Genomic DNA, 27,312 nt, shown 5'->3' with positions numbered 1-27,312 from the left:
TGGCGGCTGCTGCTGCTGCTGAGCGCCGCGGGGCTCGCGGCCCTGGGCGCCCCGCAACCCCCCAACATCCTGCTGCTGCTCATGGACGACGTGAGTGCGGGTGGCGGCGGGTCGGGGGCTAACGCTAAACTGCACCCCGACCCCGACCCCAGCCATGACCTCAGCCCTGACCCTAACCGTGACCCCGACCCCAGCCCCAGCCAGCCCCAGCCAGCCCCGACCCTCACCTCAATCCTGAGCGGTCCTTCCTCACCTGCACCCCTGCATCTCTGGGGCGGGGGCGGGGGCTGCCGGGTGGACTGACACCCGAGGGCAGGTGTGCAAGCAGGCCTTCCCTTCTACATTTCTACCGTGGCTACCAGAAAGTGTAAAATTGCTTGGGTTCCCACAGGGTATTTCCGCTGGACAGCCGCTTTGGAGCGGGAGGTTTTGGGTGGTGGGGTGTGGCCCCCGCCAAGAATGGTGTCCTGTAGGAGAGGGTGGCTGGGAACCCTCACACCCTTGCCTAGGGGCCCTGCATGGGCAGGAGGAGCTGTGCTGCTGCCCTTTCCTGTAGGGCTCTTGGCCACTGACACCCAGAGAACCCTGCAGAGTTCCTAGCTGGGTCAGTGAAGCCATGCTTGGGACTGTTTGCTCAGCGCAGCCTGCACATCTGTAACCAGCCCAGCCTGGACAATTTATAGTGAGACCTTGGGCCAAAATTTTAAATTTCAAAAATAAAAACAGGCCAGGGATGGAGCTCAATGCAAAGACCCTGGGTTCCATTCTCAATACTGAAAAAAGAACAAAAGAAAAAACTTTTTTATTCAAAGGACCAGAAATGAAATCAAACTCAAAGGAATTTAAGCAAAGGCAGGGATTCCTTGCTGGTGCAGCAGTGCATCCCTGTAATCCCAGCTTCCCAAAGACTGGCACTTAAGGATCACAGATTCAAAGCCAGCCTGAATTTAGGGAGACCCCATTTCAAAATAAAAAATCAAAAAGGCTGAAGATGGAGCCCAGCAGCGGAGCACTTGCCTAGCACATGTGAGGTCCTGGGTTCCATCTCCAGTGCCACCAAAAAAGGGGCAAGCAGGGAGAATTCCCTGACTCTCCCCTGACAGGACAGAACAGACCACCCTGGCTGCAGGCAGGAGGAGCCCAGTCTTCCAGGTCTCGTAGCTCTCCTGTCCCTACTCTGACCCTGTGATGCCTGGTCATGACCCTGTGGCAGCGCCAGGTGACTCAGGCTCACCCAGTCTCACAATCAGCTGACCTAGTGGGACAGCAGCTGTCTCAGCCTGCCGAGTCCGTTGGCCTGGCCTGGGTCAGACCCTGGAGCCAGGCATACTGCAGGGAGGAAGAGATTGCTGACCTGCCTGATGGGACCCTGGGGCCCAATCCCAAAAGGGCTACCTCAGCTGAGGAGGCCACCTGAGTTTATCTGATTTACCTAGCCAGGGGTACAGGCAGGTGCTCCACATGCCAGGTGACAGGGTGTGGCCTCAGCAAGTGGAAGGCCTCAGGCCACCTTCCCTGGCCACACAGTGTCTTGCCCTGGAGGCTGGCTGCCTCTGCCAGGATCGCGTGTCTGGATCCCGAATGGGCAGCTCCATGGCTCTGGCCCATGCAGGCCCACACTGGTGGAGAGTGGGCCGTCTCTAGCTCAGATTGTGCAGGAACCATTGCCCACCATGAGCTGCTGCCCACAGCCCAGTCTTTCCCTGGTCCAGGCAGCACTAGCCAGACAGCGGTGCCATGCTGCCTACGTCCTTCTTAGAGGATACTGTTGTAGGAAAGGGGGTTCCCCAAAGCTAGTGCACTGCACCATGCAAGGCTTAGTCACCTGCTGGCCACAGTGACCTCTGAGGGACCCTGCCCCCAGATAGGCAGGGGGGCAAAATTACAGTGCTGCCATCAGCTGGGGCTGGGCTGGCGAAGTCTGATCATTGAGTGTCCTCAGAGCCAGCGCATGTGTGTGGGGCTTGTGGGTGAGTTTAGGAAACCCAGGAGCCCACCTCCACTCAAACCTGGGGTGACCTGAGAGTAGGGTACTCGGCATCTGTTCCTTAGATGGAGGACACTTCAGTTTCACATGCGTCTTAGCGGGTGCCTGACCCTAACCAAAAGGCAGGGCCTCGGTCTAGGAGGCGTCGTCACTCATGGCCACAGCACCCTTCTCTCCCTTCGAGTGTGGACAGTCATCTGGGGGTCTTTGGCACTGTTTTCTCTTTGCAGTGCTAGAGATTAAAGCCAGGGCCTTGTGAACGCTAGGCCATCCCTCTACCATTGAGCCACATCCCTACACCTTTATTTTTGATCCGGTCTTACTGAGTTGCCAGGCTGGTCTTGAACTCATGATCTTCCTGTAGTAACTGGAATTACAGGCAGTCACCACCTCACCTGGCTCTTTGACCTTTTGGCAGAAGGGAAGGATGCTTCACACTCGGAGGGGCTGGGCCAGGCATGGTCAGTGGTCACCTTTAGCCTCAGGTCCTGCACAGAGATTGTAACATCCCCAATTTTATGACTGAGAAAGCCAGCAAGTAATAGAGGAATAGGTGTTGAGCAGGAAGGGGTCCACAAGCAGCCAGGACTGCTATCCTCAGAAAGGTGCCACAGAGCAGGCTGCACTGGCTGGCGTTCAGGTCTGGGCTTGTGGGTGGGAATGGCTCTGGGCCTGGACTGTGTATGCAGACACTGTGATTTACAAGGACATGACCTTGCTCCCTACCTAGCAGAGGCTCCCGTGCAACCACCTCTGCTAGAAACCCCGCCCCTAGATTTTTACCACCTTTCTGCTTGACACCATGCACGTGTGTTGTCACTCAGTGCCCCAGGAGGCGAGCTCCGTGGGAGCTGTGGAAGTGGCCTGGCCTCTTGGCCTCCCGTGTGCACCCCTGCAGCTGGCTTTGCTGCCTGTCCTTTTGCTGCTGAACCACAGCCTCGCGTACCTACGGTGACCGGCGGCTCCTTGGAACAAGGGTTTCCACACTCCCTGCTTCCTCAGTGGCGAGTGTTGTAAAACATCTCCACCTGTGTCCAGTCTGCTCCTGGTGGCCTGGGAACAAGTTAGCAGATCCTTCGGGAGCAGAGCCAGACACAGCTCCGCCCCCATGGGCCTCCTTGGGGTGGCCAGGGCTCCTAACACAGAAGTCCTGACAGCATGACAGGGAGAGGGGCAGCAGGATGTGTAGGCTCACCTGGGCACCTCGGGTGCTGTGATTGCAGCCAGTGTCTATCCCTCCTAGAGGTGCTAGGATGTGCCTGGCTCCAGCCTCCTTCTTCTCAGCCTCCCTTGCAACCAGGGTGGCTGTATGGTGTGGATCTCGCTACTGGTACCTTCCTGAATGACAGAGGTATAGACCAAAGCCCTGTGGGCCTCGCCCCTGCCTCTGCTTCTCCCAGCCGGAGCATAGCCCCCAGCTGTGCCCATGAGGAGAAATCTGTGCAGGTCAGGGAGACTGAGTGTGGGAGAGCTGCCTGTCCCACTGGGGGGGTCCCTACTGGGGTCACCAGATGTGTCCCGAGGATGCCCCAGCCCAGCCAGGCACACTGGCTCTATCCCTGGACGCGCAGACATGCCAGGCTGTGCCCTGGCACTCAGTCACTGAGGCGCTGCCCCTTCCATCATCTAGCATGGCCACCTTGCCCAGCTGCCTCCTTGCCCTGCTCCTTCCTGCTCAGCAGCTCTCTCCAGGCCAGGCCAGTGGTGCCCGTTGTCATCAAATGGAAAGGCCATTTCATTGGCTTCAGAACATTCTGGAAAGGGCCAGACAGACTCCTCTTCCACAGATCTTACAGCCAAAGGGGCCTTGCCGGGCAAAGTCCAGCCCAAGTCAGCCCTGAGGCCCGAGTGTCAAGTGTGGCTGGCCAAGAGCAGAGAAGGGGAGAGAGGCAGAGTCATCCTCGGGTCCCATCCCATTGTGGCCAGCTCTCCTGGGACAACGCTGGGCCCAGCTTTCCAACCCAGTCTTGGGGGCCCTGACCTCCCCATGCCTGAGTTGTCTCGATCACTGACTTACTAGAACTAACGAGCCTGGAAAGGCAGACCCTCAAGGCCCAGGGGAGTTGGGCACTGGCACCAGCTGAGGGCCCTGGGGCAGAAGACCAGGGCACCCACATTTCTGGGGTACCCCGCTGAGACCCCACTGAGACCTAGGTTCCCCGGTAACAGTGCACAGTCCTGCAGGGTTGGCACAGTCGCAGATCTGTATGGATACCACACCTAGAAGCCCTACCTGTCTGCTGGCCACTGACAGGCATAGCCTCCTTCCTGTCTCAATGGCTTTGTCTTTCCTGGACAGTCTGTGCCATTTTTCTTCATGACTGAATAGTATTCTACAGCATATGTTAAATTTCCGAGGTGTTGCAAATTATGACAAGCTGGTTGGCCTGAAGCACTGCCAAGATGCTGGGGGCCAGGGTGCAGCAGAGCTGCCCTACAAGACCCTCCCAGCACCTCTGTCTAGAGTTTCCTTAGGGGACATTGCTGCCCTGTCCCAGTGTGACCTCACCACAGTACATTACATCTGCAAAGGCCCTATTTCCAAATAAAGCCACATGTGACCCGGTGGGCATGAACTTTGTCTGTCACACCTGATGCCTTTGGCTGGTCCCAGCCAGGGGCTATTGGGGTCACACCACTGGACACTCCATGACTGGCTAGCAGGCTCTGTGCCCCTGAATGTGGCATGGGGGGCTGGGTCCACTGTTGCAGGGAGCTCACTGCCTGCTTTGGAGCCGTGAATTTGCATAAAGCTCTGTGTACTGTTGCTGTCAGTTCCCCAGAGGCACAGAGGTTGTGCCCTGTGAGAAAGGGCAGCCCCTCCCCCAGGGCAGCCAAACTGGACGGAGCAATGGAGTAGAGGCCAGCAGGGCCGGGCTGGGTGTGAGCTTGTGGCTCTTTAGGGAGTGTGGGGCCATACTCCGTCCCCCAGGACAGAATGCTGCGTGCAAAGGAGTTCACATCTGTGCTCTTCCCTGCAGATGGGGTGGGGCGACCTGGGGGTGTATGGAGAGCCCTCCAGAGAGACCCCGAATCTAGACCGCATGGCTGCAGAGGGGATGCTGTTCCCAAACTTCTACTCTGCCAACCCTCTGTGCTCACCATGTAAGTCCATGTCACTGCCCACCCAGGGACCCCACCCCACGTCCAGTCCAGCCCTGGCTCTGCAGGGTGAGGCCATGGGGGCCTTGGAGCCCGTCTGAGACCCTGCAGGTCAACCTCTGGCCCTCGAGGATGCTCTGTCCTCTGTGTCCTAGAGGAGTGGCTGTCCCTCCTCCCCATAGAGTCACTCCTGCCAGAGAGGAGAAACCACAGCGGTAAGAGGACCACACTGACCCGCATGTTGCCTGCAGTACAGTGGCTGTCCTGTAACCTACAGAGCTAGGCACGGTTCTGGGATAGGGCTGAGCTGTACGTACAAAGTGCACCGCCACCAGTCAGCAGGAAGTTGTGCCCACAGCCTGGGGACCAGAGGCCGAAGGAAATGTAAAGCCCAGAGAGCACTGTGTCGCCGGCACGCGTGTGACCTTGGCAGCACAGGAGCTGTGTGCGAGGTGCTGCAGAGCCAGCCAAGCTTCTACCAGACGCATCTTCACGGTGTCTCTGTTTGTCACCTCCTGTAGCCAGGGCGGCCCTGCTCACTGGACGGCTGCCCATCCGCAATGGCTTCTACACCACCAATGCACATGCCAGGAACGGTAGGTGCTGCCCGTCTGAGTCCTGGGGCCCAGGTGTGGCTGGGATGGGGTGCAGGGAGGGGAAAACCAGCTGCAGCCACCCTGGCCTTGGTTGTATACCTGGCTTCTGTCCTAAGAGCATCTGAGGACCCAGCCCAGCTCACCTAGCGCCCCCCCCACTGCCCCACCTGCTCCCAGGCACTGCCCAGCCTGGCTGGAGAGTGGGGTGTCCCTTCCTCAGGGACTCCACACCCTCCTGGGGTGGCAGAGACCTAAGAAAGCCAGGAGGCAGGAGGCCCCAGCAGGGAATGTTCTTAAACAGTGCTCAGAACCCAGATGGGTTCTCCAGGGACATCTCCCAGATGAAATGGGATTGCAGGCCCTGAGGAGGGAGAGGCAGGGAGGTTGCACACAGCCTGCACATTATGGCAGTGGACCACTGCTAGGCTGGGGCAGGAGGCTGAGACAGGCAAAATGCTTGGAGAGGGGCCGAGGCACAGTTCACCCATCTCCCTTGAAAATGTGCTGACTTGGAGGGGTGCGGGAACCCTGAGAGGGCCTGCCATGTCCCAGCCTGCTCTGCCTGGTGCTCACACACAGCCCCACCCTTCCAGCGTACACCCCGCAGGAGATAGTGGGTGGCATTCCTGACTCCGAGCGTCTCCTACCTGAGCTCCTGAAAGAAGCTGGCTACGCCACCAAGATCGTGGGCAAATGGTGAGTGGGCAAGCAGGGACTGCCAGCTGCACATGAACCCTGAGGCCCCGGGCCCACTCTGGTGGCCACGGCCAGGCACAGCTCTGCAGGGCCACTACGTGGCTGTGAGCAGAGCAACCTCAGTGTGACGCAGCTCAGCCCTGCTCAGCCCTACACTCCACTGTCTGCTCCAGGGCTCCCACATCATTGTACACAGCGCCTTGCAGGGGGACACCGGCCAGCCGCAGGGGGTGCAGTCTGGGGAAGCTACTCTGCTAAGAAGGATGTCAGCCCCAAGTCTTATGGCACAACAGGCGGTTGTGCGGCTGTGCTTTCTACTGCAGGCACCAGGTTTCTCTTCCTCCCTGGGATCTCAGGTGTAAAAACCCATGGCCAGGACCACAGACGCCCTTCCCACTGTGCCCAGGGATCTTGCCCAGTTCAGCCCTGTGCGAGCACCCTGCTCCCTGTGGCCGCTAGTCACTCCCCTTGGGGACAACTTCTCCAAGGACATTGACAGTTGTGAGGAAGCTGCTGAGACCTGAAGGACGATGTAGGAATATCCAGGCAGCTGGAGACTTGTAGGGGACAAGAGAGGGCTGCTGGGGGCTGAGCTGTGACCAGGAGGTGGGCAGAGCAGAGGTGCCAGACACGTCGGGCTGAGGGATTCCTCTTGCTGGGGGCCAGGGAGCCACATGAGGCTGGCCCTTCTGGACTCTGCAGGCCCCAGAGCACTGCCCACATGGCCCAGAGCTTTGTCCCTGGCACCCAGCCGCAGTGCCCTGGCCCACAGCTTCCAGTTCACAGTGCTGACTCAGGTGGTGGAGAGCTGTGACCAGGAGGAGCAGGAGCCGAGCAGGCCTGGAACACCAGCACTTGTAGGCTTGGGACAAGGATGCTGTGGACTACAGGCCAGCACGAGGATGGAGCCAGCTGCTCCAAGTGAAGGGGGTCCCCATCTCATAGGCCCTGTGGCCCTGCTTTAATGTCCTTCCTCATCACGGTGCCCAGACATCAGCACCCAGGATCCAATGTCATCGGCTTGACCAGGTCCTGGGGTGGCATGGCCTTCCCAAAGCCCTACATTGTGAGCCCCGTTGACACTCCTGTCTGGGGACAGGTATGTTGGCCTGCCCCTCCCCTGAGCAGGACCCCAACTCACTGAGTCCTGTGCAACGGCCTGTGCTGCTGGACACAGACACACAGGAGGCCACATGTGGCTGGACAGCTGCCTGCCCTCAGGGAGGACCAGACATCATGGCAGAGCCTGAGGGCACCTGAGATGCAGAAGACTTGGCATCGACCCCAGGCCTGGTAGGAAGAAAAGATGGAGATCCAGCTCCAGAGCCCCAGGTGGCCTGCACCATGGAGCCAGCCACACCTCAGCCAGACTCCCCCAGAGAGGGGAGACCAAATCCAGACAGACAGCTTACCTGAAGCCCAGATGGTTTGGGGTTGGGCCTGTTCTTCCAGCCCCAGCCCAGCCTTCCCTGCCACTCCTGTGACCCAGCCACTGAGTGACTGTGAACATGGGTGAGGGGTCCCGGTGACCCAGCGCAGGGTCCCAGGCATGTCAGGGTGAGACCTCCCACCGCCTCCACCAGAGTTTGTCCCAGTGCAGCTCAGAAAAAGACCCCATCCCCGGTATCACTGTTTTCCAAGTAGTAGCTTTTGATGACATTTGCGGGACGTGTGCAGAACTGGAACATGCGGACTGAGGGCTGGGATCAGACCACTGCTGGAAGCCGTCCTGCTCTGAAGACCAAAGAGCCTGGGCACCCCCAGGGTGAGACAGGCCCTACTCAAGCTCACTGAGGCCCAGGTGCCCGCTCTCTGCCGGCTGGTGGAGGGGAGCCATGAGAGTAGTACCCCTAAAAGCAGGGGTGCCCACAGCTGTGCCAGTCAGTACCTGCAGTAGGTAGAACCCAGTGGCCCCTTGCACCGCAAACACGCAAGCCTCTGCGTGGCGCCTGCGCTGTCGCCAGCGTGGGCATGCTGCCATTTTGTGATCGCCTGGCTGCATCTCACAGCCAGGCTGAGGACCTGAGCACAGCCCACAGTCCGAGCTGCCGATGCCCCACTGCCCACCATTGCTGCCTTCCTGGAAGTGATGCCTCAGGAGATTCAGGGCACATGGACACAGCCCCCAGCATCCCTGGCGGCAGCCAGCCCTGGGTGTGCTGGGTGGTGTGAGTTCTGGCAGTGTTGAGAGATCTCTCCCCATGCACCATTCTCCAACGTCTTGCCCACTCAGCACTGCAGGATACCCCAGTCTTACTGTGCCCCGACACGCTGGCTATGCCTTAGCCGGAGGAGGGCAGTGGGTCTCAGAACTTTCTTCTGAGGTCTGGCTTTCCTCATCGTGCAGCCTGGCTTTGCACACACCTGGAGCTGGGGGTGCTTATTTGTTACTTGTGAGGCTGAAGTGTCCCTGGGTGCAGTCCCTGAAGTGCTTGGTTCCTGTTTCTAGGCACCTGGGTCACAGGCCCCAGTTCCACCCGCTGAAGCATGGATTTGATGAGTGGTTTGGATCCCCCAACTGTCACTTTGGACCTTACGACAATAAGGCCAAGCCCAACCTCCCTGTGTACAGGGACTGGGACATGGTTGGCAGGTACTGCATTCTGCCCCACCCTGCTGTCCCCCAGCAGGCAGCAAGAGGGCAAGACCTGAGCCTCCTGCTCAGTGCTGGCATCCTGGGCCCCAAGAGTGCTGGCCAGAGCCCTGGGCTTAGCCTGGCACCATATCGACCTCTCTGGAGTCAGAGATCACTTTGGGACATCTGAGTCAGAGGGGCTTTACAGCTTCCCCTTAGCTTTCGGGGCTGGGGACCCTGTGCTGCCCCAGGAGGCCTGCGGGCCGTTGCTTCCATGTGCAGAAGAGGTGCTGGGAGCAGTCCGATCTGGGATGGGGTGGAAGGAAGTCACCCCAGAGAGGCCGGCGGGTGGCCTGGTGCAGGCACCCACAGCACTGAGCCTGTGCCATGGCCTGTGTCTTTGATGAGTTGCTGGTTTAACGTTTCTTTATTTTTTCTGTGTGTGTGTGTGTGTGTGTGTGCATAAACTTCATTAGTGGACTAAAAACCTCTGCCAACCATTGCCTTCTTTAAAATTCTGCCTTCAAGTTAACCTATACTCTCAGTTTCCCAGGAGGCTGAGGCAGGGAGATCCCAAGTTCAAGGGCATTCTGGGCATTTAGCAAGACTCTGTCTCAAAATAAAAAAGGGGCTGGGGAGGTAGCTCAGTGGTAGAACACTTGCCCAGCATCATGCGGCCAAGACCGAGTTCTCCAGCACTACACAAAAAGAGAAGCTTTTCTGAGGTCTAATTTGCTAGCACGCAGCTCCCCACCCCAGGGTGCAGTCCAGGGGCTTCAGTGTGTCCGGGAGTCACGTGATCACCACCCCAGTCAGTGCTGGACATCTTCACCCTCTGGGAAGCCCTTCACTACCCACCTGGCCTGAGTAACCAAGAGCTCTGTCCCCACACGCAGAGCTCTCAGGCCTTGTTCTGACAGGACCCACTTTGGGAGCAGGCAAGCTTCAAGTGGAATGTTTTTACCTCCTGGACAAGGCCGGGATATCAAAAGGGGGCTTTGTAGCTGAGTTCTGTTTTCCATCTGGATTGTGTTTTCAGATTTTATGAAGAATTTCCAATCAACGTGAAGACGGGGGAATCCAACCTCACCCAGATCTACTTAGAGGTGAGGGACTAGGCAGGCTGAGGGCAGTGTGGCACAGACAGGTGAGTGGCTGGCCAGGCGGGACGTGGGGCAGATGGTGACGCCAGTACCCCCCAGGAAGCCTTGGACTTCATCAGGCGGCAGCAGGCTGCACAGCGCCCGTTCTTCCTGTACTGGGCTGTGGACGCCACGCATGCCCCCGTGTACGCCTCCCGGCCTTTCCTGGGCAGCAGCCAGCGTGGGCGGTGAGCACCTAGAGAGCAAGTAGCGTGGGCCTCGGGCTTCCTAGAGCTGGGTGGTGGAGGGGGCTGCACAGCCGCTGTCAGCCCAGCCCCCATGGGTTCCTCCGAGTGAGGGCCGGCCTATCCTCCAGTGCTCTGTGATGCCCCCAGCTGTCCTGCTGATGGGCTGTCACCACGCACAGGTATGGGGATGCGGTTCGGGAGATCGATGACAGTGTGGGGAAGATGCTGAGCCTGCTTCGGACCCTGAGCATTGCTGAGAGCACCTTCGTCTTCTTCACCTCTGACAACGGCGCCGCCCTCATCTCTGCTCCCAGCCAAGGCAGGTGCCTGGGGTCCAAGAAGCAACCATATAGTGAGCCCCCCACGGTGTAGGTGCCAGGTGGGGACTTGGGTTTTACACCCCCCATGGTCACAGTCAGGGACCCCCAAGGGCATGGGGCCCCCAGGACCTGCTGGCTGGGACCTTATCATAGGGAGAGGGCCTGAGTCACCAGCGAGCAATGAGGCCCGCATCTCCATAGGGGCCAGAGATCCCTATTCCCCCTGGAAACTTGCAGTCAGACCCTCCCATACAGGAGCCCAGACAGTTGCCCAAGACCTCGACCTTGCCTGGCCCTTTGTCCCACAACAGGCCTCTGACTCTGGCATGGCCTGGGAAGGGAGGATGGAAAGCAGGATAGGCTGGGGCCTGATGGGTGGTGGCTCCCCAGGTGGCAGCAATGGCCCCTTCCTGTGCGGGAAGCAGACCACGTTTGAAGGTGGGATGAGGGAGCCTGCGATTGCATGGTGGCCCAAGCACATCCCTGCTGGTCAGGTGAGTTAGCACTGCCATGGTGGCCAGTGCCAGTGGCTGTGGGTGCAGCAGTCCTGAGGGTCAGGAGGCGTGGTACACTGGTGCCACCAGAATCCAGAGCAGCACAGGCCAGCTGGATGTGTGGCATTCGGAGCCAAAGGCTGTGATCTGTACAGACAGGTGTGCAGGGGACAGTGGCAGGCATAGGGTATGTCCTGCTGCATCCCTGGCCTGGCCCAGCTTCAGCATCCACTCCTGCACAGGCTTGACCTGTCCGTCACCCGCAAGCACAGCTCCTGAGCCTAGCACCATGTGCCTGCCCGCTGCCCTTCCTTCCTGGCCTTTTCTGGTCTTCTGGGGGCACTGCTCCATGCTGGGGGCAACTCTTTACCCCTGTAGTTGTGTATGGGGAGCCTGAGGTCCCCACACACTTGGGGGCGGCACCCCATGGCCTCTTACGGCACTTCCAGGGCAGAATCATTTCCTGATGGCCCATCCTCTGGCCAGCTGTGCTCCCAGGCCCACTGGCCCCCCACAGGTTCTAAGGTTCCGCCTGACTCTGACCCTGTGGCATGGGCTGCCCAAGTCTGTGGACCAGATGGGCAGTCTGGTTGGGGCTGAGGTCTCCGGTGGGTTGGCCATATCTGTTACAGGTGAGCCACCAGCTGGGCAGCATCATGGACCTTTTCACCACCAGCCTGGTCCTCGCAGGCCTGAAGCCACCCAGCGACAGGGTGATCGATGGCCTTGACCTGCTCCCCACCATGCTGCAGGGCCAGCTGACAGATAGGTGGGTGCCACTGACATGCGCCTCTGCCTTGGCCCTCCCCGCTGGTGGTCACGGCTGGTGCCCGTGCAGAGCGGAGGGAGATCACAGGCTCCCTGTCCCTCTCCGCATCTTGTACTCACACATACGCTCACACATACACTCGCCTCGCCCACCCCGTAGTCCTCACTGCTCTTGCAGCCTCAGTCTGGGTGGGAAGGAAGGACAGACCACCCTGTGCGCGGCCCTGCCTGATGCTCCCTTTGCACGTCACCCTCACTCCATGTCCCCAGTGTCTCGCTCACACAGACCAAGCTCTGGGCAGCTGTGAGGAGCATAGACTGAGAAAGCTATGGACCGTAACAGAAGGTGGAAGCAGCATGGAGAGCTCTCTGGGGGGCCTCTGGTTTAGGGGGGCACGCAGGAGAGTTTGCCTTGTTTCCAGAATTGCTTATTTCTGACTTGAAACGTGGCCCAAGAGTTTGGTTACTGCTGAGGAGAGAAGGTGCTGGGCCCCTGGCCTCCCAGCACCCAGCCCTGCCTCACCAGGGTCCAAGCAACAGAGGGTGTGCAGTGGGCCACACCCTGCAGCCTTGTGGGCTGTCCCTTTCCTCCTTTGCTGGGGGGAGACCTATGGTGGAACCCAGGGCCTGGCGCAGGCGGGCAAGCTCTGTTCTGAGCCACCCCTGCCACTTTCCATGTCTCTGGACAGCCCCTCTCGCCTTGTCATCTTTGTAAATGTCACATGAGGCCTGGCTCGCCGGCCACAAACCCACTGAGCCCCACACTTGGGCTAGGCATGACCCTCCTCTCCCTTCCCACAGGCCCATATTCTATTACCGTGGCAACACCTTGATGGCTGTCACCCTCGGCCAGCACAAAGCCCACTTTTGGACCTGGACCAATTCCTGGGAGGAGTTCAGACAGGTACAGGGCTCGGGTGCGGGTTCTGGGCGGGGCTGGCCAGCGTCTGTGATTACCCTGGCCCGCTGTGCTGAGCAGGGACACATCTGTGCTGGGCCCAGGGTAGATCGATGTCCAGGGTCAGGGCTGGGATGCTTCTGCTGCCCTAAGTGTGTTTCTGGGATCCCTGGAGCTGCTCTGGGGAGCAGGGGCTGCTGCAAGGGCCTCTGCCCCCTCATGGGGATAACAAAGTGCAGACACAGGGCTGGCCTGGCTGGGGCCAGGTCCCGGTGGCCCTAGGTCGCCATCACGGTGCCAGTGGTGGTTTCCATAGTGTAGTGGTTATCACGTTCTCACGGTGTCAGCCAGGCTGTGAGAGGAAGTGCCTCTGCCCCCTCTACTACCTGGACACCACAGGGCTTCTCTACGGTGCTGCCCTGCCCAGACTCTTGGTTCAAGGCCTTTAGATAACATGAAAACCCTGCTAATTTGCCCTCATTGAGCGGAAAATCAGTTTAAGTTAATGAGAAATCTAAGTACCAGAACACTCAGAACCAACTGCTAGGCAAATTGCGAACTGACCATCCTTTTATAAAATTAATGTTTTTGAGATTTTCGTTGCAAACTCAATGTGAAATATATTTTGTAATATAGAAGTTTATATTCTTTTTCTATTAAAATGGCAATGAAAAAAAAAAATCATCCTTTTACAAATTGCAAACTGGCCCAGGAATTGGGTGAGAGCAGGCTGTTGGGGGGGCTGGGGTGGGCGGGGCCAGGCCTAGAAGTGGGGCTGGGCTGGGAGGCAGCAGCGGGTGTGAGATGGACTTGGAGCTAGGGGCTGGAGGGCACCAAGTGCAGGACCAAGTGCCTCGGGGCATGCCCAGTGTACTGCCCCCGCCCTTAGCCCTGTGGGCACTGCCTCCAGCGGCCAAGGGGTACTCCTGGGGAGTGCCTGAGAGGGCTGAAGGAGTACTTCAGGGGCGAAAGCAGGCAGTGAGCCAGCCCTGGGGACACCCTCTGCCTCTCATCTGCAGCCCCCTTGCTGCCCCTGGAGCCTTCTGGGGAACTAATGGTTCGAAGCAGGTCAGGGCCACATGGGTCCTGCGCTGGCCCCTGGCTGTGACTGGGCACACTGTGGCTCTCTGTCCCTTTGGCCTCCTAAGGCCAGGGATAGCCGGAATACTCTCTGCCACATCTGCGGAGGTCCGAGGGCAGAGGTGTCAGGAGAACTCACCCCAAGGATCCAGCCCTCACCACCCCCCACTGATGTGTCCCTTGTCCCTTCCCTCCTGGGCTGGTGCTGGGGGCCAGGACTGGTGAGAGGTGAGGAGAGGAGCCCAGTGAGGGACGGGGGCCAGCCTCTCAGCCAGGTTGGTCCCTCCTCTTACAGAATGGCTGTGGGGTGGGAACCCAGTTGGCACCCGCCTGGGGGACCACAGTGGGGTCAGAATGCCTGGTGTCCTGCTCAGGGTCGCAGCCTCCAGATGCTGCCAGCCCTCCTTGCCCTTTCTGTTTGAGACCCTGCACGTTGGGGTCACCATTCCCTGTCCATGCTGTGGCCTGCTGTGGGCAGTGGGTACTGTCCTGCCTGTGTGCCTGGGGTCCTGGCTCACCACACACCTGTCATGGTGCCTAGCTGCAGGAATCCACTCTTCTGTCCCACAGTAACTGCCCAGTGGTGAGTGGCAGTCCCATGCCATGTGGCCCCCGTGAAGACCTAGGCAATGCTGCATGACCATGGGTGACACACAGAGGATGTTGGCCCTGGCCATACAATCTATAAACTCCTTGCCTGCATCCATCCCCACTGTCCTGCCTCTGCAGGTGCTCTGGGGTACCTGGCCCCCAGCCACCACCTATGCCCCTGCTCTGGGACCAGGTACCTCCCAGCAAGCTGCCTCCGGAGGCGGGTGTTGTGGGCAGCCAGGCTAGCCCCCCTCAGACAGCGCAGTTCTAAGAGGTATCCTGCACCAGTTGGCAGGTTCTTAATAACATAGCTATTTGGTTTGCATCCAAATCACAGTCTGTGTCTTCATCTAGACTTGGACACTGCTCTAACTGCCTGGTGGTTCGTGCTGCAGGTGGTGGCTCCCATCGTGCGGGCCATGCAGGGTGCTTGGGAGGACACTGGTGCCATCTGGTGTGGCCGATCACCACTCTGGAGCCCCCTTGGTGCCTGTCCTCGACGCAAGCTCTGCAGCTCAGTGTAAACAGGAGTTTCACGGGTGTCTGACCCTGGCTTTATTGGAAGCAGAATATTAACTGCTCCCTAGCCAGCTGCTGGCACAGCCTCGGGGTGAGCAGCCTCATACTGCACACCCTCAGCAGGCCTGTGGGCACCAGCTCTGCTCCAGGGCTCTGGGCCTCCAGAGTCAGGCCCGGCTCTGCTTCATAGCTCCCCTTGGGGCAGTTGGAGGTGAGGGTGGCAGGGGCTTCCCTGGTCCCAAATCGGGTAGTCCCAGGCAGCCAGAGAGACAAAGCCCGGTGGACAGGGTGGCATACATGGCCTGCCATGCAGGAGTCGGAGGTCACAGTGATCAGGGCTGCCCGGGTAGGTGCTGAGTGGGGCTACGGCTACAGGCCTGAGCCTGAAGAGGATCTTAGCTTGTTGCCTACCTCTTCTACCTACTCCCTGTTCCCAAATACATGGAGTTTGGTTCCTTTGGCATCCTCACCCTTCCACTGCACATGTCGCTCAGAGCTGCGCCTTGATCTCCCAGCCCTCCCCCTCCTCCCTGCCTGGTGATGATCTGTCCTGTCCTCCACGGGCTCACGGTGGTCAGAGGTGCCCCACTCCGTGATACTGGTAGCAATGGAGATGTGAGGTTGGCTAAAATGTTTTATAGACACCTCTGCCACAGAGGGGCCCAGAAAACAGGGCACAAGAGGCCAGCCCGCTGAGCACTTCTGGGCAGGGGCCCCTGCCCCCAGGATGGCAAGGCCACCCTGCCCCACCTCTCCATCTTTCTTGCGCACCATCAAGTGGTTGTGATGGCCCCATGCAGGGAGCTGGCAGGGCATATGAGGCACCCACCTCTCCTACTGCTTGTCTTAGGGCATCGATTTCTGCCCTGGGCAGAATGTCTCAGGAGTCACCACCCATACCCAGGAGGAACACACGAAGCTGCCGCTGCTCTTTCACCTGGGGCGCGACCCTGGGGAGAAGTTCCCGCTCAGGTGAGTCTGCCGCAGCTGTGCTGTGCCAGGGTTCTCGTCTGGTGGCAGCAGGGACCTGTGCCTGTGTGCCAGCGAACCTGGCCCTCCGCCCTCCCCTGGAGAACAGTCCCTACCTGGGGTTGGTGGCTCTGCCCTTCCAGGATGTAATCAAACCTCCAGCGACTGTCACCTGCTTTGAGCTACCATGAGGGTGGTCAGAGCAGGGGTGGAGGCCAGGCAGGGGTGTGTGCCCTGTAACTGACCCTGGCGCTGGCAGGAGGCGCCCTTGGATCCCAGGTATGGGAACAAAGCACCTCCAGGTGGGTCCAGGCACCCAGATCCCTGTAAGTAATTGGGGACTCGGGGCTCCTGAACCCCCATCCCAACCTCACTTCAAGGCTTTCGGGTCACAGCCACCAATGAGCAGGGTGACTGGCACTCCCAACACCCTGGCCCCACCAGCAGCTCCTTGGGCAAGTACGACCCAGAGATCCTGACACCAAGGCTGTCTCTCACTAAGCTGAATCTCGGTGGTTCTCCATCATCCCCGCTCCACTGGCCCTAGGGACACTGAGGCGCTCTCTGTGGACAGCCAGCCTTCTGCTTGGGACAGGCTGGGATTCAAGCAGGGCCAACAGGATTTGGGGACAGAGCCACAGGCCACAGGCAGCCACTGAACCCAGTTCTGCAGACCCCAAAGCAAGGTGAGGCTCCTGACCTCACCAGGACCTCTCGGTCACACCACTCGCCTTTCCACAGAGCCTCACTGGCTCCAAAGTCCAGGATGATGACCACAGGAAGGACGTGCGGAGAGGGTTTGGTGGACAGAATACCCCAAGTCCATGCCCACCCAGCACTGCACAGTGAGACTTTTGGAAATAGGGTCTTTACAAATGTAATTAAGGTAAAGCACAAGTGAGGTCTTCTGGAGTGGGTGCCCCAGGTCCAGAGGAAAGAGGACGCACCAAAGGAGACAGCCATGTGGCTGAGTGAGGCTGGGAGCCTGAGGGGCTACAGAGGGAGCACCCCACTGCACCTCACTTTGAGACTTGGGCTCCAGGACTGGGAGGGGATAGGCATCCTCCACCGCGAGCCCCCAGGGCACGCACAGATGGAAGCTGGGCACTGTGCACAGTGCCTGCAGACCCTCACGGACCGTCACTCACGGGAGGCATGCAGCTCAGAGCTGCTGCGGCCAGGGGAGGTGCAATGTTCTTGAGAGCCAGGGTGCCCCAGAGCAGCCTCCATGGTGAGTGGGTACGGGCCCCGGCTACAGCACACCAGACCAGCCCAGGCCACATCAGTGCCTGGCACCCCAGCAGGCCATTTGCAGCTAGGGGCCACGCAGTCAGCACTCAGCACAGTGATGGCCTGCGTTCCAGCCTCAGCGCAGCACAGTCCACACCCGCTCCTTGCCTGTCACTGCACCAGCTGAGGGACACGGGGCCCCCTCACAGCTGAGGCTACTGTACAGCTCCCCTGAAGGACCATGGTGGGCCTGACACGTGGTTGCTGCAGTGCGAAGGTGACGGCCACCACCTGCAGAGCCTTGGGAATACAGGGAGGCCTCTGAGCCGGCCGGCCAAAGGTCCACCAAGTGCACCTGGCCGTGGAGACCTGCAAAGACACATGCACTTCAGCACACATGCACCTCAGCACCCACACCCGTCCCAATTAAAAACACCAGGCAGCATGCAGGGAGAGACAGGCGGTGGACCATGGGCTGGCCAGGCTCCATGGCTGGGGTAGGATCACGCAGGAGTCTGGGGCCCCACAGTCCCTATGGCCCTGGTGCTAAAAGCTGCTCCTGGCCCATCCCACAGGTGTTGGTGCATAACCAGGCCCAAGGGCACCCGGGGCCCCTTCCCAGGTGGCAGCTGGGCTCGAGCCATTGTTGGTGCCTTCAGAGGTGGAGGGAGGTGGCCATGGCAGGAGTGCTGCCAGGAGCAGGAGGGGGACAGGATAGCACAGCCCACAGGACAGGCCACCCCAGGACCCGAGGAGATGAGGGTTAGGTGCTGAGAGGCTCTCGATGCCTGGCCCACAGCCGGGGCCCAGCACTGGGTCCATTTCCTCCACTTAGCTGGAAGTGTCTTGCCAGTAGCACTGATGCTGTGGCACTCAGGGGTGGACAAGTGGGGGCCTCTCAGATCCACTCAGGTGGACAAGTGGGGGAAATGCTTTCTGAGCCCTCAGCACCATCAGCCCCACACTGGGCTCTTGACAGTTCGCCTATCACACTCCTCCCATGTAAGTGGCAGAGAAACCACATCACACCCCTTCTCACCTGCGTGTTGGTGATGGCAGGCATGATTTAAAGTGGCAAAAAGATTTGTGGTATTTTGGCATCTTCTTGTCAACCTCACAGCGCCCCTTGGAGCCCACACCTCCAGGGTCCTCATCACAAGCAGGTCACCCTGGCAGGGACAGAGCAAAGGACAGCCATGCTCACAGCCTCCCACCCAGGGCTCGGCCTCCTGGCCCTCACCCCACCCTCTGCCCTGGCCCACCCATGACCAGCTCAGCACTGTGAGCTTTCCAGCAGGGCCTCCTGGGCTGTCTCCTTCCTAGAATGTCCACCAGCCCCAACAGAGCCAGGGAAGCTGCACCCTTGGTGACCTGGGCCCCTTTGTCTCCAGCTTTGCCAGCACTGAGTACCAGGGCACCCTCAGCAGGATCACCCTGGTTGTCCAGCAGCACCAGGACACCTTGGTTCCCGGACAGCCACAGCTCAACGTGTGCAACCAGGCAGTCATGGTGAGTGGCATGCATGTGGGCCTTGGGCCAGTACTCCGTGTATCACAGAGCTCCGTGGCATTGGACACAGCCAGCGGGCTGCAGCATGCTGGAGCCAAGTGCCTCGGAAGGGCACACCTGTTTTGGGCATGAGTGCCTGGGGCACAAGGCAGAGCTGTTTCCCTCCTCTCTTGTATGGACATTGACAGGGTGGAAGGAGGTTCCCTCAGCCCTCTACAGCTGTGGGATGAGCCCAAACCTTAAGGACTCAGGGCAGCTGCCCAGTAGGCCCTCCAGCCCTCAGCCTGGCCATCCTCATTTCCCTGGCATTGGGGAGGGGGCGTCTCCCTGCCGAGGTGGCAATGAAGGTGGATGGGGAGGGGCTCCAGCCTGGGCAGGGACGAGCATCCAGAACCCGCAGCCCAGCTGCAGCCAAGACCAGAGGCTGAGCTAGGCTTGAACTTCGTTTCCTAGAACTGGGCACCCCCAGGCTGTGAAAAGCTGGGCAAGTGCCTGCCGCCTCCAGAGTCGGTCCTAGAGAAGTGCTACTGGCCCCATTAGCATCTGCTTGGACCCAGGCCAGGCCCAGGAGCTCCTGCCAGTGCCCGAGGAGAGGCAGCATCCCAGCCGCTCTCAGTTCTGCTATTGCCAGGCGGAACCCACGACCAGCAGCAGAGCCTGCCAGCCACACCTGGCCCAGTCCCGGGGCTGAAGGCCACAGTTGCCAGTTCCGTGCTGAGCCCACGATGTTCTGGACGGGCGCTGCCTGCCCGGCCATGAGGGCCGTGGGGGGGGGGGGCGATATCGCAGAGCCCGGCACACGCGGCTCGCCTGCTCCCGCAGGGCGTGGAGCAAGTGTTCCCGCACCCAGCAGGATGGACGCGCCAGTGCAGGACTGTGGCACAAGTTGGGGAACGACAGAGAAGAAATAAAGGAGCCGGCAGCACCTCAGCTGTGTAGTTGTGGTTTTTAAGCAGGGTGTGGTGCTCTGGGCTATCCGGGCCCTGGCTACAGGAATCGCTGCCCCGCCCCGCGTGGCCCCTCGGGCTGCTCGGCTCCCGCTCGCAGCTGCTGTTGCGGAAGGAGGGGGTGGAGGACGGGTCTTCCCGGCCCGCTCGCCCCGCCCCGCCTCGCCCGCAGCCCCGCCCCTCTAGCCCGCTCTCGCCCCGCCCCACTCGCTCGGCCTAGCCACACGCTGCCATGGCGGAGCCGGAGCTGCAGCTGGTGTCCCGGCGCATCCGCAGCTTCCCCGACTTCCCCATCCCCGGCGTAATCTTCAGGTGTGGACGCGGCCTGGGCCAGCGCGGCGCCGCTCAAGCGTTGGCTCCACGCTCAGCGCGGGGTTCGGCGGACTGTACCGCCGGACAGTCCGCGTCACCAGCCTGTCCTTGCACAGGGACATCTCGCCCCTCCTGAAGGACCCTGAGTCCTTCCGCACCTGCATCCGCCTGCTGGCCGGCCACCTGAAGACTGCGCACGGCGGCAAGATCGACTACATCGCAGGCCAGTGCCCTTCCTCCCCTCCGGCCCCACCCCATCCCTCTGTGCCGCCGTCGCCACGTGCCTCCGACCTCTGATCTCCAGCCTCTGGCCCCTGGTCTCCCTCTTCCTGCTGGGGCTGGCCCCGCCCCACCTTGGGTGTACAGGTCGGCTCTTCCTGCCTCCCCGTGTGGCCGGTGTCGGCCTGGTACCCAGAAGGCCAGCTTCTGTGGGGCTCGGGGTGCTTGGGAGAGGGCTTTGGCTCCCCGGGAGAATTGGGTAGCCTAGGCAGGTTGTAGGCCTAGACCTGTCCCCTCTCCAGAAGGCCTGCCGGCCTGAGATCACCTGCAGGCTTCTAGGTTCCTGGCTGCACTGCCCAGAGCTGGCCGGTCCCTCCCCCAGGGTCTTTCCCTGGGCCACTCTCCCTCTCTTCTTGTTCCCCTTGGCCAAGTGTATTGAGCTGTGCACTAGGCCCTGGACCCAGCCTTGGGCCTGCAGAGAGGCCCAGCCTTGAGGGCTGTGCCCACAGTGAGAGGCCTCCTGCCTCCCACGGGAGGGGTTGCCCAGGAGAGGGCTAGGGAGAGCAGGTGGGCCTCACCGGTCTCCCCCCAGCCACCCTGGGCTCACTGTCCCAGGGAAACCACAGCAGTGCCGGGGCCTTACCCTCCTCACTTCCTGCCAGGACCTCCCATGAAATGGGGTGTGTGGGGTGCAGTGAGGGAGCCCACCACAGCCCGGTCCCCTCCGGAGATAGCCAGGCTGGCCTCGGCCTTCTCTGTCATGGAAGCTCCCAGAGCGGGGGGTGACGGGACCCTGCAGTGGAGAGTGGCAGGGGTGTCGGTGCGCTGCTATGTACTGTGGGCCTGAGCTGCCAGAGTCGGGCAGTGTCCCCAGAGCCACTTACAGTGTCAGCCCACAGGCTCCACTGGGTCCTGAGATAGACAACACTGGATGCCCCTTGCCACTGGTGGCTGTCTGCTCCTCCAGCGTGGCCTGTGGGGCCCCCTAAACTGCCGTGCCACCGGCCACTGCCCAACACCCCACGCCCCCCTCCCCAACCCCACAGGCCTGGACTCCAGGGGCTTCCTGTTTGGCCCCTCGCTGGCCCAGGAACTGGGGCGGGGCTGCGTGCTCATCCGGAAGCGTGGGAAGCTGCCAGGCCCCACCGTGTCCGCCTCCTATGCGCTGGAGTACGGGAAGGTGAGTGGGCGGGGAGGACCACCAGAGAAGGACAGGGCCAGGGTCCTTCAGTTCCCCTGGGAGCCTCTGGGAGCCTCAAGTGGAGCAGCTATGGTTGCAGCAGACTTGGGAGCTCAGAGGTTTCCACACTAGGCCACACTCATGCAGCCAGGAAGTGTCAGGGTGGGATTGGCCCCAGGAGGGACCACATGCCGGTACTCAGGCGCTGGGGGTGTCCATTTCCTGTCTGCAGGCTGAGCTAGAGATCCAGAAAGATGCCCTGGAGCCTGGCCAGAAGGTAGTCGTGGTGGACGACTTGCTGGCCACTGGTGGTGAGAGCCTCCTGGGGCAGCTGAGGGCCTGGAGAGGGGTCTCAGTGCTGGGGCAGGGGGTTGTCTCATCAACCTCCCTTTGTCCCCACCCCTAGGAACCATGTGCACAGCCTGTGAGCTGCTGGGCCAGCTGGGAGCTGAGGTGTTGGAATGCGTGACCCTGGTGGAGCTGACCTCGCTGAAAGGCAGGGAGAAGCTGGGGTCAGTCCCCTTCTTCTCCCTTCTGCAGTATGAGTGACACTGTCTTCAGCTGGGCAAGAAACCATTCACTTTGTGCCTTCAGTGACCTGCAAGGGCAACTCGCTGTACCTATGTCATTTCTACCTACTGATCATCTCCTTAGGGGAGTGGCCAGTGCCCAGTCCCCAACTGCCACAGCCAGACAAAATCAGTAAACAGCTTTGTTACCCACACATCGATTAGTGTAGACCCAGACTCCATCCAGCCTTGGCCTCCCTGGTGGCAGCCCCAGCCAGGACAAGTAGACAGGGCAGTCTTGAGCACCTGCTTTGTGCCTGTCCTTCCTGGATGGCCAGGACAGGCTGTGGGAGCCCACTCTGTAGGGGAGCAGACAGGTCTCACAGCCACATGGCCTCCTTGGTCTCCTTTTGTGGCTTAACAAGCACTTATACTTAGTGGTCTGGCACACCAATTCCTTCTGCAGATGCTATGCTTCCACCAATCTGAGGATCCCCTATGATCCATGGTGACACCAAGTCACCTGGGTAGTCCAGGGCCACCTCTCCATCTCATGAAGTCCTGTCACCTAAACTGAGCACTGCCACCACTGCCACAACAGCCCACATGCAGGATGTTATGGTTTATGTCCAGGTGTAACCCCAAAGCCTCATGCAGTTTTAGATGGAGCTTTGTCAGTAGGGCTGAATCTGGAGCATGTGGTTGATTCATGGTACAATGCTGAGCTTAAGGGTGTGTAACTGCTGGCCCAGTCTACTGACTGGATTGGCACTGCCCTAATCCTGGTAGACTGGATACCACACAAGGGACAGAAAGGCTCCTCTCCTTCCCTTGTTGCTCCTGCTGCCATAAACGGTTGCCTGTCTGCCATGTGCCACCTGACTGTGGGCTGAAACTTCATGAGCCAAATAAACCTTTCCTCTTTTAACTTCGGTTGTTGGGTATTTTGTCTCAGTGAGAAAAGACAGGATCTAGTCTCCACCACAGCAGTTAACAGCACTCCAAAGCAGTAGTCTCGGGAGTGAATTTTATTTAAATCTTACATGACTCACTTTATAAAAAGCCAATAAGATTACAAAATGGGTTCTCCTTCCAAGGCCTTAGATATTTGAAAAGGCTAAACTAGAAGTAAGCAAAGCAAACAGTCCCACCTTAAGTTCTACAGATTATTTTAGCACAAAACCTAGAAAACTGAAGTTCTCTTCATTCTAGAGAGTCTGACTTCATGCTGCCACATGGAACCTCATCTTTCATCCACTGGTGTGCCCAGAGGCCCACACTACCTGCTGGCATGGCATGTCTTACAGGAAGGCATCTCTTGAGTACAAGGCAGGCAGCTCTGGGTATGCTCTGAACTCAGCCTGGCTCTGGCCTTGGGCAGGACCTAGAACAGGCTTGAAGTAGCCTGTGATGGGGGAGATGCCCAGCAAGCCTGTGGGTGGACATCAGAACAGCCCCCCATCACGAGGTCACCATTCACACGCTTCAGCACCAAGACGCAGATGGGAGGACACTGCCAACCACACTGCCAGCTCTGCACAACACCACTTCCTGTGCAGCCCACCAGGCGCTGGGCCCCTTCCCTGCCCACAGCAGTGCCGAAGGACTGCACGGCCGTCAGGCAGCAAAGACAGAGCCCCACAGGGCAGAGGCAACACCAACACTGCATGAGATCCTGGGAGCCCACATGACAGGAGGCTCAGGCCACAAAGCCTGTTGCCATCAGGGACGGGGACTTTTGGTGACAGGAGTGAAAGCGGGGCTCACTGCCCCTCCTCGGTGCGGGCCTGGCGGGCCAGCCGTGCAGTGATGGAGGCCAGGTCGGCGGCTTTGTCCAGCTTGATGTAGGTGTCGGTGCGGATACGGTGCAAACTGAGCCAGTCAGGCAGCAGCTCAACGAGGAGCAGCAGGTGCTTCTCCATCTCCCCTGTAGCGGGAGGGCGCAAGTGAGTCCCACGGACACCAGCCAGCTCCACTGCACAGCAGGGCTGCGGCAGCCACAGGGAATCCTTAGGACTGGACTACTCTGAAAAAGCACTGAACGCCTACTATGTGACTACTTCTCACAGGGACTGTGCATCCCCAGGCGGTACCCTCAGCAAAGGGGCCAGAGACAGGGGGCCTGGCTGAGGCCCCAGCGTTCGGAGCAGGATCCCCAGCCCCAAAGCCTCGGGCAAACAGTGCCCTGCAGCCCGGTAATCAGAGGCCTGGCAGGCGGGCTGGAACACTGCTAAGGTCAGGATTCCGTTCAGAGGGCCACAGAGAAAGTGGTTCATGAGGCCATGCACGAGGAAGCCACAGGTAAGCTGCAGAGCTAGGCAGGGCTCAGTGGGCCTGGAGGCCACAGTGCCCACACACAGCACGCGCCCTGTGGGCACCAGATGAACAGACCAAGTCCATACAGATGCCCTGGCGGCAGGGCTGTGCCCACCCTCAACTCCACCCTGACCTACACGTACCCAGGCTCAGGGTGGCTCGGCAGCTGCCCACCATCCTGGCACAGGCCACCTCCATGGTGAGTGCGGGCTTACGCTCGGCCACAAAGACACCACGCAGCACACGTGCCAGCTCAGGCAACCGTTCCAGTCGCTGCAGCCTCAGCTCAAGCTCCGGGCGCCGTGTCATTTGTGCCAGCTGTTTCTGGGCCTCTTTGGCACGGATCTGCAGCAGGTAGGGGGCAGGTCAGCAGCAGCAGGTCACCATGAGCACCTGCCTGTCCTCATCCCCATCCCCGTGGACTCACCCGCTCCAGCAGGGCCTGGGGCACGCCCTTCAGCACGCTGGGAGGGATGGTGGGCGGGCTGGCAGGCAGTGCTGGGCTGGGGGACCCAGGGCTGCGGGGCTCTGCTGCACACAGAGCTGCGTGACTCAAGGCCTTTTCCATCTGCAGGTGGGCAGAGGTTGTAGAAGAGAGGTTGTAGAGCAGTGTATGACAGCGCCTGGCTCTGCCCTGACCCCCACCCAGCCCTCCAGGCCCAGCACTCAGCAGCGCTCTGGCCTGAGATCCTAACACAATACACAAGGCACTTGGAAAGCCCCCAGGGAAGCAGAGTATGGGGCTAGGGACAACCAGTGAAAAAGGACCTGTCCCGTTCCTTTCTGGGTCACCAGCCCAGGACAAGCCAGACATGGCATCAGGTCCCCAAGGAGGTACAGGTCTGGTTGGGCTGCCCTGCTCCCCCCAGGAGAAAGGGGCTGAGTGGGGGCCCAGCAGCCTCACCCTGGGCGACATCAGGTTTCGGGCACGGGCCAGCACCTCCTGGGCAGTGGTGAGCTTCTCCGCGGTGGGCGGCTGGGGAAGCTCGGCTGGCTCAATGTCAGGCACTTCGTCCACATTGAAGCGTGGGTGCCAGCGTGTCAGCTGGTCCTCAGGCACAGCCATGGGGGGGTTCAGGGAGGCCAGGAAGGCCTATGGGAGAAGGAGTAGGTGACCACTTGGTTTACTCTGCCAGGCAAGGACACACACTGCCTGGCACACAGGTGGTGCTGATGAAATACACTGGACCCTGTTAGCCTTGAGCTCACCAGCCCACCGTACAGGGAGGTGGCAGCAAGCAGAGACAGACAGCAGCCCACGCAGCCAGGCAGGACAGGGCTACAGCTGGCTGCACAAGGACCAGCACTGGTGGAGCCAACGTCCTCTGGCGCCAGAACACAGCTGGCCACTCACCTTGTGGTGTTCCTTGACCCGGTCCACCAGGTTCTGGCTGAAGACCTGGCGCCGCTGCAGCAACCTCGAGGCTGTGAGCTGAGGGGTGGTGCCACCAGCCTCTGTGGGTAAGAGTCCAGGCTGAGCCCTGCTCCAGACCCACCTGCCACCCCTCAAAACGCGTGGGGTTGCAGGTGAGGAAACTGAGGCCAAGGAGAGGGAGCACAGTGGAGCTGAGGCCTGGGCCAGCACTCACCCACATCCAGCAGCGGCTCTATGGTGAGTTGGTAATCAGACTTCTTGACACTGTCCTTGAAGGTGGGGACGTTGCGCTCCTGGCGGAAGCAGTAGGACATGGGGTACACCGTCTTGATCTGGCCCACGTTGTACTCCTCAAAGCGCCTAGAGGAAACCCGGTCAGAAGGAACCAGACAGGGCCAGCTGCAGACAGGAGAGCTGCCCAAAGCTCCCCACAGGACACTCACCTGCGCATCATGTCCTGGACCCCCCGCTTGACCTTGGCAAAGGTCACGGTCTCGGAGCGGTTGTGGAGCATACCCACGATGGTGTCCATGCTGCGGAACATCTCAGCTAGCACCTGGTACTTGTAGGGCAGCACAAGGCCTGGCAGGCCAGGCAGGGCCAAGGCATGGAAGCGCTGGTAGGCAGGCACCTTCTCGCTGCTGTCCAGAGAAAGCCAGACTCAGAGCAAGCCCGAGCCCACACCATCCCCAGCTCCCAGCAGCAGGGCCTATGGCTCAGGGGCTCAGAACCACACACCCTTCACCAAACCCAGGCGTGGCCAGGTCTGTGGGAAGCTGCCCCAGGAACGGGGCGCAGAGGAGCATCCGCCACAAGGTGAGTCCTCTCCAGTCCGAGAATACATGTGGGCAAATGTACAGCAGCCCCGAGCCCTCTCCTGCTCGGGCCCAGCCAGGCTTCCCCACCAGCCGGGCCTCTGCCGGGTCCCTGGCCACCCACTCAGGACTCACCGTGGCCGCTTCTCAGGGCCCTCGGCCTCCGGTGGGCTGGGCTCCTCAGCACCCTCCTGAGCCCTGTCCTTCAGCGCCCGGACACGTGCACTCAGCTCCCGCGCCCGCTGGAGGCATGCCTGGAGCTCGGGCACAGCGTCTTTCGAGGGGACCTGCGGACACAGCGCGTGAGAGGCCAGTCGGCCTCCCTGCTGTCTTGCTTCCTTCCCCACCTGGCCTGGTCTGGCCTCCTCACCTTGTTCTGGGGGGCTGCAAGGAGAGACAGGTGACCGGCTGGGGCAGAGGCAGAGGTTTTCTTGACCTTCTTGGCCAGTGAATGACAGGTAGGGGAGCTGGGGGCGGCTGGGGAACCGGGAAGGGAGTCCTGGCAGGAAGGAAGCCACAGGTGAGACATGATTAAGCCCTGGAGGCACCTGGCCTGCAGAATCGGAGCACGGCTCTGGGCAACCTGACTGCCACGGGGGCAGGCAGTCAGGCTCCTGAGGCTCCTGTGACCAAGTTCTTTGCTGAAGCCACCTCGCTTGTCCAGCCCGCTCATCCCTCTGATGGGCCCTTCCAGGGCTGACCCCGCACCTACCCTTTAGGGCACCTGGCTTTTGCCAGTAAGCAGACAGGTCCCGGTTCAGACCTTCCAACTCCCTCTCAGGTGCCACAGCCCAAAGTCCTCGCCCGCACGCACCGCTGCGGGGTGGGACCCTCTGTGCCACCTGCAGGGGCCGCCCCGCGCGCTCCGCGTCCCCCCCATGTGCCCCGTGCCCCGGCCCCGTGCGATCCCCTGGCCTCCACCGCACCCCGAGCCCAGGTCCCTGCTCACCGCGTCCCGCAGCCGCAGTCTCCGGC

General features: G+C 60.4%; 3 protein-coding genes across 3 annotated transcripts in view; 2 read left to right on the top strand and 1 right to left on the bottom strand.

Moving 5' to 3' along the window:
* Positions 1-19,594, top strand: part of Galns (galactosamine (N-acetyl)-6-sulfatase) — a gene marked incomplete in the record, with an annotated part of 20,035 nt that extends 441 nt beyond the window's left edge. The window contains 14 exon segments of the mRNA XM_013507980.1: positions 1-90; positions 4,969-5,092; positions 5,611-5,685; positions 6,279-6,381; positions 8,831-8,974; positions 9,996-10,062; positions 10,159-10,286; positions 10,466-10,605; positions 10,997-11,100; positions 11,733-11,869; positions 12,670-12,772; positions 15,807-15,928; positions 18,547-18,664; positions 19,118-19,594. Coding sequence (XP_013363434.1) covers positions 1-90; positions 4,969-5,092; positions 5,611-5,685; positions 6,279-6,381; positions 8,831-8,974; positions 9,996-10,062; positions 10,159-10,286; positions 10,466-10,605; positions 10,997-11,100; positions 11,733-11,869; positions 12,670-12,772; positions 15,807-15,928; positions 18,547-18,664; positions 19,118-19,204 — 1,542 coding nt within the window.
* Positions 19,595-19,790: 196 nt separating this feature from the next.
* On the top strand, positions 19,791-22,759 carry Aprt (adenine phosphoribosyltransferase). The gene is made up of 5 exons (XM_005411021.2): positions 19,791-19,923; positions 20,040-20,146; positions 21,189-21,322; positions 21,555-21,633; positions 21,729-22,759. The coding sequence occupies exons 1-5, from the start codon at positions 19,844-19,846 to the stop codon at positions 21,869-21,871; spliced, it is 543 nt and encodes a 180-aa protein (XP_005411078.1). The 5' UTR covers positions 19,791-19,843; the 3' UTR covers positions 21,872-22,759.
* Positions 22,760-22,813: 54 nt separating this feature from the next.
* Cdt1 (chromatin licensing and DNA replication factor 1) overlaps positions 22,814-27,312 on the bottom strand; it is a gene marked incomplete in the record, with an annotated part of 4,854 nt that continues 355 nt past the window's right edge. The window contains 10 exon segments of the mRNA XM_013508010.1: positions 22,814-23,758; positions 24,291-24,492; positions 24,575-24,715; positions 25,052-25,240; positions 25,502-25,602; positions 25,737-25,882; positions 25,966-26,163; positions 26,473-26,624; positions 26,708-26,836; positions 27,287-27,312. Coding sequence (XP_013363464.1) covers positions 23,595-23,758; positions 24,291-24,492; positions 24,575-24,715; positions 25,052-25,240; positions 25,502-25,602; positions 25,737-25,882; positions 25,966-26,163; positions 26,473-26,624; positions 26,708-26,836; positions 27,287-27,312 — 1,448 coding nt within the window.

This window comes from Chinchilla lanigera, unplaced genomic scaffold (genome assembly GCF_000276665.1).
Source record: "Chinchilla lanigera isolate Chin_1 unplaced genomic scaffold, ChiLan1.0 scaffold00140, whole genome shotgun sequence".
In the NCBI taxonomy this organism is placed as follows: Eukaryota; Metazoa; Chordata; class Mammalia; order Rodentia; family Chinchillidae; genus Chinchilla; species Chinchilla lanigera.
Note: the sequence above shows the minus strand (reverse complement) of the source record. Positions and strands in the feature narration are given on the sequence as shown.

What these genes read in the sequence shown, in the direction of transcription:
- Aprt (XM_005411021.2), top strand. Translation starts at nt 19,844, where the DNA reads ATGGCGGAGCCGGAGCTGCAGCTGGTGTCCCGGCGCATCCGCAGCTTC. An exon ending in ATCCCCGGCGTAATCTTCAG is followed by an intron (nt 19,924 to 20,039) that starts GTGTGGACGCGG and finishes GTCCTTGCACAG; the next exon opens with GGACATCTCGCCCCTCCTGA. An exon ending in CGACTTGCTGGCCACTGGTG is followed by an intron (nt 21,634 to 21,728) that starts GTGAGAGCCTCC and finishes CCCCACCCCTAG; the next exon opens with GAACCATGTGCACAGCCTGT.